The sequence below is a fragment of the Styela clava genome, chromosome 12 (assembly GCF_964204865.1).
Source record: "Styela clava chromosome 12, kaStyClav1.hap1.2, whole genome shotgun sequence".
In the NCBI taxonomy this organism is placed as follows: Eukaryota; Metazoa; Chordata; class Ascidiacea; order Stolidobranchia; family Styelidae; genus Styela; species Styela clava.
The window spans coordinates 3767554-3781599 of NC_135261.1; the positions used below are offsets into that span (position 1 = coordinate 3767554).

A 14046-nucleotide genomic window follows, 5' to 3' on the forward strand; every position below is an offset into this window, starting at 1 on the left:
GTTAAACTGTTATCGTTTGATTGTGTTAAACTGATTTATCTTAATTTGAATAAATAAATAATACAAACGTATTATTACATGGTGTCAGTAGTAAAAGATTGATCATCATGAGTAAATTCAACTTTATCAGAAACCTTCGCCTCAAAAGAAATCTAAGCGAAAACTGGGGGAAATTCAAGCAACAGTTTGAAATATATTTAGAAGCATCAGGTGACAATGTAAAGTCGGTTAACACAAGAGTAGCAATATTCTTCAATTTTGCCAGAGAAGATGCGGTAGAAATTTATAATAATTTTGATTTTGCGGAAGCCGACAACGGAAAGAAACTTGATAAAGTCATCGAGAAGTTTGAAAACTATTGCAATCCTAGAGAAAATGTTAATTTTGAGCGACATCAATTTTGGCAATCGACTCGAGATGTTACCGAGACTATAGATCATTTTGTAACTAGACGAAGTAAAGTAAAATCTTGCGTGTTCAAAGAAGGGTCAGAAGATATGATAAGGGATTGTTTCATTTTCAATATGCGTGGCCATGGAGTAAAGGAGAGACTGCTGAGAGAAGATGAACTAACGCTTGTTCAAGCTATAAACATGGCCAGAGCTGCAGAGACATCAAACCAACAAATACATAAAATGGATAATTACTCGGTTGGGTCGTCTGTTGACAACATCAGGCAATCAAAACACAAGAGCTCGTTCGCCAAGGCTGATGCGACGCGGCAATGGAAAAACTTAATACATTGCAAGTACTGTTGTGGTGGTAGTCACGTTACCTAGAGCATGTCCAGCTTTTGGAGGAAAGTGTCGATTTTCCAAGAAGATTGGACATTTTGAGAAAGTATGCAGGACGAAGCAAGAAGACTATAAATCAAGCAAAGAAAGAGTAGTGGGTTTGATCTCTGAAGACTAAGATGTTTTTATGTTTTCGGTCGATAGTGAGACTGAAAAGAAATGGTTCGTTGACTTTCATATAAACAAACAGTTAGTTAAATTTAAACTAGATTCCGGTGCCGACTGTAACGTAATGTCAAAAGAGACTTTTGATGGATTTCGTCTGAGAAGATTAAAGAACAAACCTGAGGATGTATGATGGACATAAGGTCAAAGCCTACGGTAAGGGTGTATACCTTGTTCTTATGACGGGCTTACGAAAAATAATGATATTTTGCTTGTTAATTACAATGTCCAACCAGTTCTTGGATTATCTTCGTGTATGGAATGGGAACTTATAAAACGTGTAAACACTTTGACCAGAGTTGCGATAGAAGATCAATACGACGATGTTTTTAACAAGCTTAGAATTTGCATCGACCCGACCAAATTGAATAAGGCAATTAAAAGATCTCATTTTCCTGTGCAGTCTATCGAAGATGTTTTGAGTCGCGTGCCTAATGCTTATGTTTTCAGTGTTTTAGAGGCAAATCATGGTTTTTGGCAAGTCAAATTAAGCAAAGAAAGCTGTAAATTCTCTACTTTCAATACTCCTTTGGAGAACGATGTTTGTTTGCATTGGGAACATGTGCATAATAAATCATACAATGACTTGAAATCTGCTATAACAGCTGTGCTGAAATATTTTAAGTAACAAAGCCAGTAACACTTTCTGTAGATTCCAGCTCCAAAGGTATGGGTGCAGTTTTAAAACCTGTTGCATATGCGTCAAAGGCGTTGACAAAATTTCAGCAACGGTATGCACAAATTGAGAAAGAAATTTTGGCGATTACTTTTGGCTGCGAGCTTTTCCACGATTATTTGTATGGCCAAAAGCTCGTGCACGTAGAATCCTATCATAAACCACTAGAGTCCATATAAAAAAGCCAATATATTATATTTTGGCCTGGTGTAAATTCTGATATCGAGAAAACTGTATCTAATTGTACTACATGTTTGAGATACCAGAGAAATAATCGCAAGCAACCATGAATTCCACACAATGTCCATAACAGGCTATGGGCTGTTGATGGAGCAGACATTTTTTACTTTGACGACAAAGACTATTTGTACGTCGTTGATTATAATTCGAAATATCCCGAAGTAGCCAAACTTGTCGATAAAACTAGTTCATCTGTAATAAGAAGTATGAAGAATATTTTTGCGAGACATGTTATTCCAGAAAAACTTGTTGCAGACAATGTGACTTTCAATAGCAAGAACATTCATAAATTTTGTCGAAATTGGGAAATTAGTTTGGTCACATCCACTCCAAGATATCCTCGTTCTAATGGTTTAGCAGAGCGAAATGTTCAAACAATGAAAAAATCATTAAAAAAGGCCAATTTTCTAATCAAGATTTTTTCTCGCCGTTTTAGAATTTCGAAATACTATCACTGGGATGAAAGAGTCACCAGCAGAACTTCTAATGAGCAGAAAACTTAGAAGCAGAATTCCAACAGGAAAAAATTCTCTGCAACCAAGAATTTCAGCTGATGCCAAGAAGTCTTTACGTAGACGAAAACAAGACCAGAAGAGATTTTACGATCTTCGAGAAGGAAAAGAGTGGCATCCAGCTGTAGACGTTTCCAAGCATGATACACCGCGATCATTAAATATTCTGACGCCAGATGGCAGAATGCTTGGCGAAATCAGCATCATTTGGTTACAACTAGGGGTGGGCAAAATCGAATCGGAGGTCGATACTCCCTTCGAAAGAAGAAGAAACTTTGAAAAGTCCGCAACAAAGTGTTTTTTTACTGGTTAAATTCATCAAAATCGCCAGTTGTTTTTGTCGCCGCGATCCTAAAGTTCGTAATCTGTATTCCCGCCCGATTCATTTTTTTGAAAGTATCAATTCTTGCGGGTCGGCGGACATCAAAGTTTTTATATATTACGTATACCCGTGCGTTGCCGTTGAATTTTTTTTAAAACTGAAATGTCGCCAATAACGCGTGCAATAGCATTTTGCTATAATCGCCGGATATTTAGTCCGTAAACAACTTTATGTTGTTTTTATTTTCTCTTAATCAAAAATTTTCCACAACGTTGTGCGACGTTACCGATAATTATTTTATTTTTGTACACAAACGGAATTGCGAATTCGGCGATTGTTTAATTAATATACGTTCACCGGCGGCGAGTTTCTGAAGACAACGAAAATGTTTTGATTAAAATGCGACAATATAAAATACTGAAAATAAAACTGTAAACAATATGAGTTTTATTGATGCCTGTGACAGTTTTAATACTGATATTCTTGGATATTTGAAAGTTCCGGGGCCGAGGAGATCAGAATTATACTATCAAATTGCTATTTTTTTGTGTGCTAGCTCGACGTATTTATATCTATTAGGAAAAATTATTCAGGATACTGTGGAATAAGTTAACTTTGATTTGGTCCACGAGAGGTCACAAGATAGAATCGGAAATTTACATGTAACGGCTCCTGAAACGGTCTCCGCGTTCGTTAAAAAAACTGGCTTTTTCGTGTTATAATAAATTTTCCTGTCTCGTAATAACTATAATAATTCATGATGTTTCTTTATTTTAATTCATTTGTGTTCAAGGTAACTCGCGGCGACTCACGACAACATAAACTCATTACCTATTTAAAATACCACGCCAATTCGCGGACATAATAAAGTGTTATCAATTGCCCGATTATATTTAATTTTTATATATATTGCACTCATGCGAATTCGTTGTCCTCATTAGAAAGTCTGGTATAATTTCCCAGAAAGTATATTTAATTTAGTACAATTAAAATACATGTAAAGTATATTGGTAGAAGAAAATACATATTCATCGAAACGAAATCCCCGCGGTACGGCTTCTGAGTCAGTCCTTGAGATTACGCCAGTCGTTTAACTTTAAAAGAGCCGACTTTTTCAACGGATATGTAATGGTTTTTCCTTTGAATAAAATATTCAATCTATGATTGATATACTTAAATTTAAAATGGTTGTTTTATTCATTTGATTGTGATAAATTAAATCTGCGATTGCGTTTCACCAATATGAGCTGTCCCTGCAACTCTTACTCCGCTCTATCGCAATGCCGCCACTCGATTAATTTCAAGATATCACCGTTACAGATATTCCTGAGTCTGCGATCCCACGGTGTAAAATTTATATCAAGTCTGTAGTTTTAAAACACTACTGGTGTGCCGCACGCACAAGGAATTTATGAGATTTTCAATGTCTAAGAAAGTGTTTTTAATCTGTCGCGGTACACCCCAAAACAAAAGGAAAACTGGCGTTTTCCGTTTTATTTTTAGTATTTTATAATGCCACTTTTACAATAAAGAAAATTTTAGTTACGGATTCACTTTTTTATTCTATTTTTAGCATCTCGTCGCTGATGATTGTGTCATGGTTCCATTCGAGGACAAAAAAAGTAATTATAATCGTCTTCGCGGCACCAGTATATGTCGAGGAAAATTTCGGATTTAGGAAGAATAAACACCGAAATCAAGATTTTTAGGGCTTAAATAACACGCCTCGATGACGTAAACAATGGAGATTTAAACAAAATGAAATCGCAAACGCCTTATCGACAACAATTGATTGAAATTTTACGTGTCTCATGTAAACGTTTAAGCAGAAAATACATTAAAGCATGGGTTTATTGCTTGTTTAGTTTTACTTAATGATTAGTTTGACTTTGCCAAGTATTGCAAACTGAGCGGAAAAACGAGAATGTATGATGACCAACCACTATTTGGCTTTATACATACGACAGTGAATGGCGAAGTTGTACGCCGAAGCGTTTGATGCCCAAACAATCTGAGCAATGACTCTATGAGACCAACACTCAGTTATTGCGCCATTTTAATATAACAAAAGCATTTTTTCAAAGCAAAAAGAGGGGGGGGGGGTGGCGAAGTTTGTAAAATCTTTCAAAGGGGGCGCGGCTCAAAAAGTTTAAGAACCACTGATCTAGAGAATATTAATTTGATTTTAATTAGATTTGAAGCGACTGAACAATGAGTGCGATCGGCCGACAGAAGCACCGGCGCCTCTGGACGTTTCGGTGCCCGTCCTCGTTCATAAAGAAGGCTAATTTAGTAGTTGAAAATTGTGAAAATGTCTTTCTATTTTACAACATATATATTTATATTTATGCTGATCTTACCACATCCGCTACAGCAGTGGTTCTTAAACTTCTTGGTGTTGCGACGCCCTCCAAAAAATATGATCAAGTTGCGACTCCCCGTGAAAACGGCTTGATACTTTTTAATGAAAGACCTTTTTTGCAATGAGTTTCATTTAAACTATGCGTGAAGAGAACTGCCGTGGTGTCAATATTGAATCCTTCAAATCAACGCGTAGACTAAGTGCAGAAAGTCGCTCAACAACGCTCGATATGCCCATGTTCACGAAAGGATTAGAAATGAATGACATGCATGGTTCGAGCTGACCCGACCCAGTGTGTGTGATGTCATAATTGGAACAGCATTAAATGGCCGTGACGTTAGTGAGGTCACATATAGATAACATTAATCGTTACAATATTTAATATATTGTCATCTCCTGTTCTCAAGTGTGATTCAAACGAGAATTTAGACTTTGCTACGCACCACAGGTACAATTCCACAAAATACGAAAAGTTTTGAGACGTCATAGCAAAATTGAAACGACGCACTTGGCGTCGCGACGCCCACCACGGCGCTACAGATATTGTCCTTAAATGACGTTTTGTGCAAATTTTCCAATTTCTTTACAATGGGAGACAATATCGCCCTAATGTTTGTAGTGTTGCTTTTATTGATCAATATTAGATCTTATGTAGGCTACGTCATAATAACAATAATAGGCCTAATAATGAAAGCTGCATTTAAAAGCTAAATATTTGGTAAATTATAATTTTGGTCTTTCTCTGACGAAGTCTTATTTTTGCCCAATTGTATATCATCTGTTTCCTGTATTTTTTTCCTTATGAAGGCACATAGAAATGGGCACCAATATTGATGCAAACGAAAATAGAGGGAAGAAACTTCAAGCATAATTTGTGCGACTATTTTAATAATAAATACATTATATATTTTAACAGGAGCAATGACGACATCACAGTTTTGCTGGAAATTGCCGAATCACCAGTTCAACCTCAATTCGAGGTAACTGCAGTCAACGATCTATGGTTTTTTGACACGGTGGTCAAGGCCGAATTCATCATTGGCTATTTACGCTGGCGAAGTCGATTTACCTACAAGATCGACACGATGAAAACAGGTCAAGAGGAAGTTTATACAAGCAAGACAAACCGGTTGACCTTCCTAACAGATACAGGGAATATAAATCGATGTGCGTAAGGTGGCGCTACTGTGCTTCATAATCCGTTATCAACACAGTGGTATTGCCGTAATTTGCGTTTTAACTAAATAACCACACTTTACGTTTATTTTACTAGTATAACATGGCATCAAACAAGGATTTAAAACATACCTTCACTGTTGGTTAGATCATCTTCTCAAAAAGTGTGCCATCTCCGGGATATTTCAACATTTCGGTCGGGCAAAAGCTTAAGAAATATTGCATGTTTACATTTTTCATATAAAAAGTGTGTAATTCGGTATTGTAATATATCAAACGGTGGGTCGTGGGGCATAGACAAATTCTTGAGCGGCGTGAAGCTAATTAAAATAAAAAATATTTGCTAGATTGGTAAATCTTGTCTGTCTTATTTTGAATATTCACATTTCTTTATTTAGGATATTTATGCTCCATCGACCTTTTTTTTTTCAATAAAACATACTTTCGCCTCACTATCTGTTTGCTAGCTAGTTATTTTTGAGGTGGGGCGCGAGAATTGAAAAATTATAAAAAGAGGTCGCGACAACAGTTTGAGAACCGCTGCACTAGAAAATAAACGCAAGCCATAAACACATGCATGTTCTTATTGAAGACGATTTAGCGGTTAAGATATAAATTCTAGACTTCCATGAGAAGTTAAAAGATTGGATAAACCAGGTTTTAAGATGTCAGAATGTTGTGTCAACAATCGATTCCATTAAAATTGCAATATCAATAAAAAATAAGGAAATCCAAATCTAAGAACGAAGAATAAATTGAACTTTATTACTTAACTTTATTAGAGTGCAAAATATGAATCGTTTGTAATTGTAAATTGTGAACGTTGTTTGCTGGTATTCGTACTATTCCTATATATTTGTGTACGGCCAGAACCGTATTTATTGTTCTAGTCAGAGTTGAAAGGGTGTTGAACATTATATCAAATGAGGAAAGGTCACCTGAATTACTTTCTTGTAGTATTATCGAAGAAAATACAAATCATTGTTATGTACATTATCTGACTTGTGGGTTACTACGGAATGTACCTGTGTAATTTATCTAGTGTTAATATAACAAAGTATTTGAAGTATTACAGACTACCACCCTGACTATCTTTCTAGTCGACGTAACACAGTAAATTTCATACGCGTAATCATGGTAACGATGGAAATTAAATTAAAAAATTTCATTCTGCAACGTGAACACAGTTGACACAAAAATTTACCACTAGAGCAGTGATGTCAACCTTTTGGGCGCAGCGTGTCAGATTATGAATATTGAAAAACTTGGCGTGCCAAACAATATTATGTGTTCGATATTCATAGTACACTACATGAAGTAGAAAAGTATGTGTAAAAAGAAAGTATGTGCGTAAAAGACAAATTGATTTCATTAATTTTAATGGATAATTTCTAATACAGCTTTTTAATGAGTTATTTGTTCCTGTTTTTCTTTGCTCAATTTAAATTATTTGGACACTTTCAGTCGAACACATGCTTCCAAATAATTTTCCGTATGCCGGCTGCGGTGGTGACTGAGAATAAACACCATTTGCAAGAATATTTGTTTACACAAATAAGTTGATTCAAATGCAGACTATAAAGATATTATCTAGGCTATGCGCGTGAAGATTCCGACCCATCGTTCATTACAGTAAAAATATTGTACGTTTTTTCAGTGGATTTATCCAATTTTTATTTTATTTTAAATGTACGATGTTTGTCGCCAGCGAAAATAAATATATTAATCTACCTCAAATCACTTTCCGTGCCATGAAAAGTGCCAGGGGACGCCGACTCTGCACTAGACAATCGTGTTCATATTGCATGATGATATTTTATACTTATAGGCATCGCATTCACGCAGCACTGATTCCACTGATTGCGAGGTTGGGATCAGGAATACATATCAAAGGTATGAATATTGTTGTGTTTAATGTTGAGATGTTTTCATTATTCAGTCATAGCCATGTTCCCACATATTAATTCAAACAAAATTAACTCGGAAGGATATTGGATTGAACTATAGTGATTAGTGAAAGTACTTATGCATAATAATACCCTTGAGGCTGATACAGTCTTTGAAAAAGTTTTTCATTTACTATTTTTCACATTGCAAATTGAGAATCTTAATTTTTCAAATGAATAAAACTACACTCCCAGATTTAAAGCAGATGTATTTATAAATGCTCTAATTCTTGCAAATTATTGACATTGAAATAATTTTCAGCAAGTAGAAGCACTCCACCTGACATAGCGCGAGTATTTTTGAAAATTTACAATTTCAATATAATCGTATTGTTCAGTGGTAACCTTGTCAAAAAAAAAAAAACGTTTTAATTCAGTGGTTCACAACTGGGTGCTGATGGCCCCCGAAGAGGGCCATGAGGCAGTTCAAGGGGGGCCACTACACAAGACTGACAATTAATCATAAAGCGACATCGTTTGCATACTTTCCTTTTGAAATGAAATTCTTCGTTCAGGCGTTCACCGCAGTTTTATTATCTAAATAGGGTATTTGCGATCACAGGATGTATTCACTTTCCTATGCGTGAATTGTGTGATCACAGTTTGCTGGTAGGCCGTCTAACCTCCAGACTAATCACTGAACTGAGAGATACCCTTCCCTATCGTATATTATGGACGAAGAAGCTTATATGTAAATTCCTAAAACCCACGATACAAAAATGAAACGACAGTTGCGTTGGCTTTGGCTTTACCAAAGTAAATCGAGATGACAGAGAATGTGCTTAATGCTTGCATTGTTCGTACGTAATGAGCAATGAATCATTACGTTCATTTAAACTCCAAAACCACAGTGACAAAAATCGTTCCCAGGTGAAAGACGTTGACATCGTATTTTTGGCTGCCATGTGAGTTAGGTTTGACGAGAATTAGGCATTGGTCAAGATCGGCTTTCTGTCGGAGAAAAAGCCCGCTCTTAAATGCAGCTACGAAGTGGCATATCGGATTCATACCCGCAACTTAGCAAGCAAGCTTCTCCACTGCTAGTTCAAGTTGCCACAACCGCGGCCGTGTTGCTCATCGTGCTAAGCGTTAGGAATACGCTCGTCCCCGCATCTCTGATTACACTGCGTGGGTTCGCAGGTTCGAATCCCATGCGGGGATAGTTATCTGCGGGAGGATTGCTGGCCTCCTCGCCGCCGTTGACCGGTTCACATCCGCTAGTCGGTTACGGCTTCCTCCATCGTCAAGTCCATGCTTCCGAAAACAAATAACAAGCTGATCTCATACCCGACATGGAATGGTAACCGGACGAGAGGCCGTGGTTCGCCATATGGTTAAGCCGGCTTATAGGCTTTCCTCTCCCCCGGAATAAATAGGTAAATCCTATCCTATCTGTGTGAATTTGGTTACACTGAACCGTTCACCACCAAACTAAAAACTAGCAACCATATTGATGTTAACAGTGACATTCGTCTAGCTATATCAAAGACTGTGACTAATATAAGTAACCGCGTCAGAGAGTCCCAAGTGCTAGATTCCCATTGATTGTATAGCCTACTGAAAAGCTTAAACTTTTTTGTCTGTGATTTGATATGCATTCCATAAAAGGTCGTAAAAACTAATTACAATTCAACACGTTTAGTTTTTTAGGATGATAAACAGGGGGGCCACAAGTGCAATAAGGCGCTGGAAGGCGGCCCCGAGCCATAAAAGATTGAAAACCCCTGCTTTAATTAAGTAAGTTTCTTTTTCTCATATATGCAAAAGGTTTTAGTAATTTTATATTATTATTTACAAAATTAGAAAATGGTAATCGCCAATTTAATTTTTTTTAAATGACCTCAAAATGATCGTATAATATATTTACCTTACGTGATTCAAGAGTCTTGCTGCACACTAACACAAATACATTGCTGTAATGTTTTGCCTTACCAATGTCAGACTTCTTCAAGAAGAGGCGACATAAAGCAAAAATGACCTCCACGTCATTCAAAATAAACAAGTTTTCAAATATTTCCCTACTTGTGTCACAAATAAGCGTTCTTTAGAAAGCACTCGGTTTTTGTCCCACTCCAGAAAGATTTGCCAAATTCAAGCTATTAAAGCAAAAGACATAATATTTTTAGTTGTAAATATAGAAGAAGCACAATTAAAGAGCAAAACGTAGAAAGTAGAGAATTTTCAAAATACTTAAATGCGTACCCTACTTTTGAACTGGATACATCCCTGTGCAAGTGATCAGTAACTAACATACTACAAACAATGAGAAATGTAATCAACAAAATATTAAATCCCAAGTTGGCATAAATCTCAACATTAAACCAACGCATACCTGAATTATCTTCCAGACAAATATTTCTTCCACTTAGTACACCCCCAATACCACCGCTTCCAGTAAAGCGAAGATATTCTTCGGATAGAAAAATTGATTCTTGTGGTGGTAAACTGAAACTATGCGAGTGTGCTGTCGTAATACCAGAAGATGCATTGGCGGGAGAAGTGGAAACAAAATTAGAAGTGAAGTTTGTTAACTGGGTGCAGGTTGGTCAATTGTTTAATAATAGACTCGTGGACAATCCTTACACCTAGTACCAAGGCATATTTTGGCCTCAAGTATATGTTTCGCCCTATACATCATTGTCATATTCCAAATAACAAGCATTTAAACGCTAAAATATACAAGGTAGTCAAATGACTATTGTCAACGTCCCTTCGGATGATATTACATTATCTCTACGATAACTATTTCTTGTCAATGAGCCGAATGTGCTCGGTGACCGCATTAAAACATCGACTGTTCGAGGGCGTCACAATACAATGAAGTTCGAGAACCACTGAGTCCCAGTTGATAGCAAGTAATCTTTTCTAACTTTTAAATGGTTAATAATTTATATGTAGCAGGTATTTTAGAAAACCTTCTATTTATAAGTAAATGAAAATCGGTCTTCATATTTTGTATAATAAAAAATATCGTTATACTCTAGCCCTAGTGTTATTTTCGAAAGAAAATTGAAGGCAGTGTCTTATTTTCGGGGAAACACAGTATGATGATGATGTATTCACTCAAAATCGTGGAGTCTAAAAAAGTACAATAGATATGGTACTTTGTGTAAAATTGGTGTTCTCTTTGCGGCCCCTAAGTTTGGGAAGCTCTGATTTATTCAACCACATATTTAATATTCTCAAATTGAATTATTACGAATAAGAAATAGATAGAAATATTTTACAGATAATGAGAAGTATTTGTGCTAGATTTGAGTAAATCAATCGATGCATGATATCATAAACAAGAAGGCTACGCCCAAATATATGGACACGTCTGTTCGCAGTACAGTACGGCTTACCGTACCGTCAGATCACAGTCTACAAATATATTCACACCAAGCGAAGTAGTACAGTAGGACATAGGTTCTCAAAGTGCTCCGTACGGAGCCCCAGGGCTCCGCGAGAGAAACCCAGGGGCTCCGCGAGCTATTGGATTACTTTTCAAAATACAGACTAGTTTTGTAACTGTTCTAATGAGAAGCAATAACAGCTTTGATAAAATCTGACAACGAAATAGCCTCGAAATATGGCAAAGAGGCGGAATTAAAAAATGACATTATTTATAAGCAGGAGCGCAGCCAGGATTCTTAAGAGGGTGGTGGTTCAAAATTGGAATCGGAAATTTCCGCGCAACATTCTTCGCGATTAAAAACGGATAACAAGATTTTTATTGCGTAAAATATTTAATCCATGACCGATGCGAGCATTTAACGAACAATTGAAATTTATTTTATTGCATTCGGCTCCGTCGGTAGTTTCAGAATGAAAAAAAAAGGTACATCGCGGAGCGCGCACAATTGATTGCGTGCGGCTCCGTCGGTAGTTTCATAATGGGGGAAAAGGTACATCGCGCGCACAATTGACTCTGTTTCGATTTCGCAGTTACTACGATGAAAACCTAACATAACACCAATTTTTGTGTTTTACAATGTCTATAAATACGTTTTCAATCTGAGGTGAGTCTGCTGAAACCAAACCTGTGATCTTCCATTTTAAGTTTTAGTTTTATTATTTTAGAATGCCGCTTTTCAATCAAGAAATTTGAGTTGCGGATTTATCTCTTTATTAATTATTATTTTTAGCATTTCGTAACGATGACTATAATATGGTAACATGTTTTTCACATTGAACTCATAATTCCCCACGAGAACAAAAAAGCGAATAACGTCGTCATTGCCGAGGGAAATTTTTGATTTAGGGAGAATAAACACCGGCGTAAAGATGTTGAAAGGTTCAAAGACACGCCATGCTGACGAAAAAAAATCGGCGATTGTAACAAAATGCAATTGCGCACGTTATTAGCGGCCTTTTAAGTCTTCTAAAAATGTCAAAAGGGAAAATATTCGACCCCTTATTCATTAATATGTTTGTCAAGTGTCAAATTTACAGCTTTAGTGTATATATAATTTATGTTTGAAATTTAGATTTATGTATGACTTGTATTAACCCTAAGGTTCAGCATTTAAATTAAGTAAAGTACTTTTAACTTGCTCAGGAATATTAATCTGAAAGTAACAACTTTAACATTTATTTTGGGGCTCCGTGAATAATAGTCAACCTTTCCAAGGGCTCCGCAACACCAAAAGTTTGAGAACCCCTGCAGTAGGACACAAAATGGCGTTCGATGGCGCGGAACGTTAATGACGTCATAGCAAACAAAAACAAATCTCACAGAGCTAACAGAAATATTTAAAATGATTAAAAAGTAATAGCCTTCTGTGGAAAAATTTTATCTTCAACCACTGAAAATTTCAAAGCAATTGGTCCAGTATTTGAGAAGAAAAGCGTGGAGAAAATAATGGAGACAAATACCAATAACAACAATATTTTGAAACGATCGTTATGTCCACTACGTGTCCAATAAAGATTTTATTTATTTACATGGGACAATAATGAATATAACATAAGTAACTATCTTCCTTTTTGGGCAGTACCTTGTATCCAATAAGATAAACTTCTCTTAATAAGTGAAATAGGAATTCGAAATGGTTCAATATATAGCAAAGTCATTTTCTCCAAGCTGATTCATTTTAAAAATAAATCTATGGTATATCGAAATGGTGGTACTTCCGTGGTATGTGAACCAAGCTAGATGGCGGACACCGGAACGTGGTATGTGTACCAGGTTAGGCATAATTTTATTCCAATCTTTCTTTTTTTAGTTTTATTACTTACGAGTTAGGGACTAGCCAATTAACCCCTTTACTATTTGTACCTGAAATTATGGCCAAACCCTAACCTGATAGATACACTTACTACGTTCCGGTGTCCGCCATCTTGGTTCATATATTTGGATTATCGAAAAGGTAACAACTTGATTAATCACAATCTTTAATTCTTCCACTACGTTATACAATAACGGAATGAAAATGCTATTTGTCATGTTATAATGAAATCATTTTTTAAAATAAAAGAACACTATTTTTGTAATTATAGAATGCCATTCTCTCCTCTATGTTTTATTTATCAGCCACATATATACAATACGAAAAATGTTTATTGCACAATATGTAGTCCATATTATATAGGTGTAGTGAAAATACTGCCTATTAATTACATATTAGGAATGAAAAAGAATTGAAGCAAATTAGACAAATATCCAAACACATTGGTGTTTTTGGCCAATCTTATTCAAACACAGCTCTGTATGTCCCTTAGAAACTACAGGTATAACGAAGTGAAACTACATACTACATTGCTTGTAGTTACACCTGTAGGAGTGGATTTATTGGACACGAAATTAATTTGGTATCGCCGACTAGATCAATTGCTCGAAAATTCTCAGTTCGTGAAGATTGTGTTGTCTTG

At 36.1% G+C, this 14046-nt stretch overlaps 1 protein-coding gene across 2 annotated transcripts; it reads left to right on the forward strand.

Annotated features, from left to right (window-relative positions):
* Nucleotides 1-107: 107 nt before the first annotated feature.
* On the forward strand, nt 108-6679 carry LOC120332223 (uncharacterized). 2 transcript variants are annotated; one of them, XM_078118525.1, is made up of 2 exons: nt 108-1115; nt 2312-6679. In XM_078118525.1, the coding sequence occupies exon 1, from the start codon at nt 108-110 to the stop codon at nt 777-779; it is 672 nt and encodes a 223-aa protein (XP_077974651.1). In that variant the 3' UTR covers nt 780-1115; nt 2312-6679. The 2 variants fall into 2 exon arrangements, with proteins under 2 accessions (XP_077974651.1, XP_077974652.1); XM_078118526.1 differs by having other exon boundaries at nt 5988-6679.
* The last annotated feature ends 7367 nt before the right edge of the window (nt 6680-14046 follow it).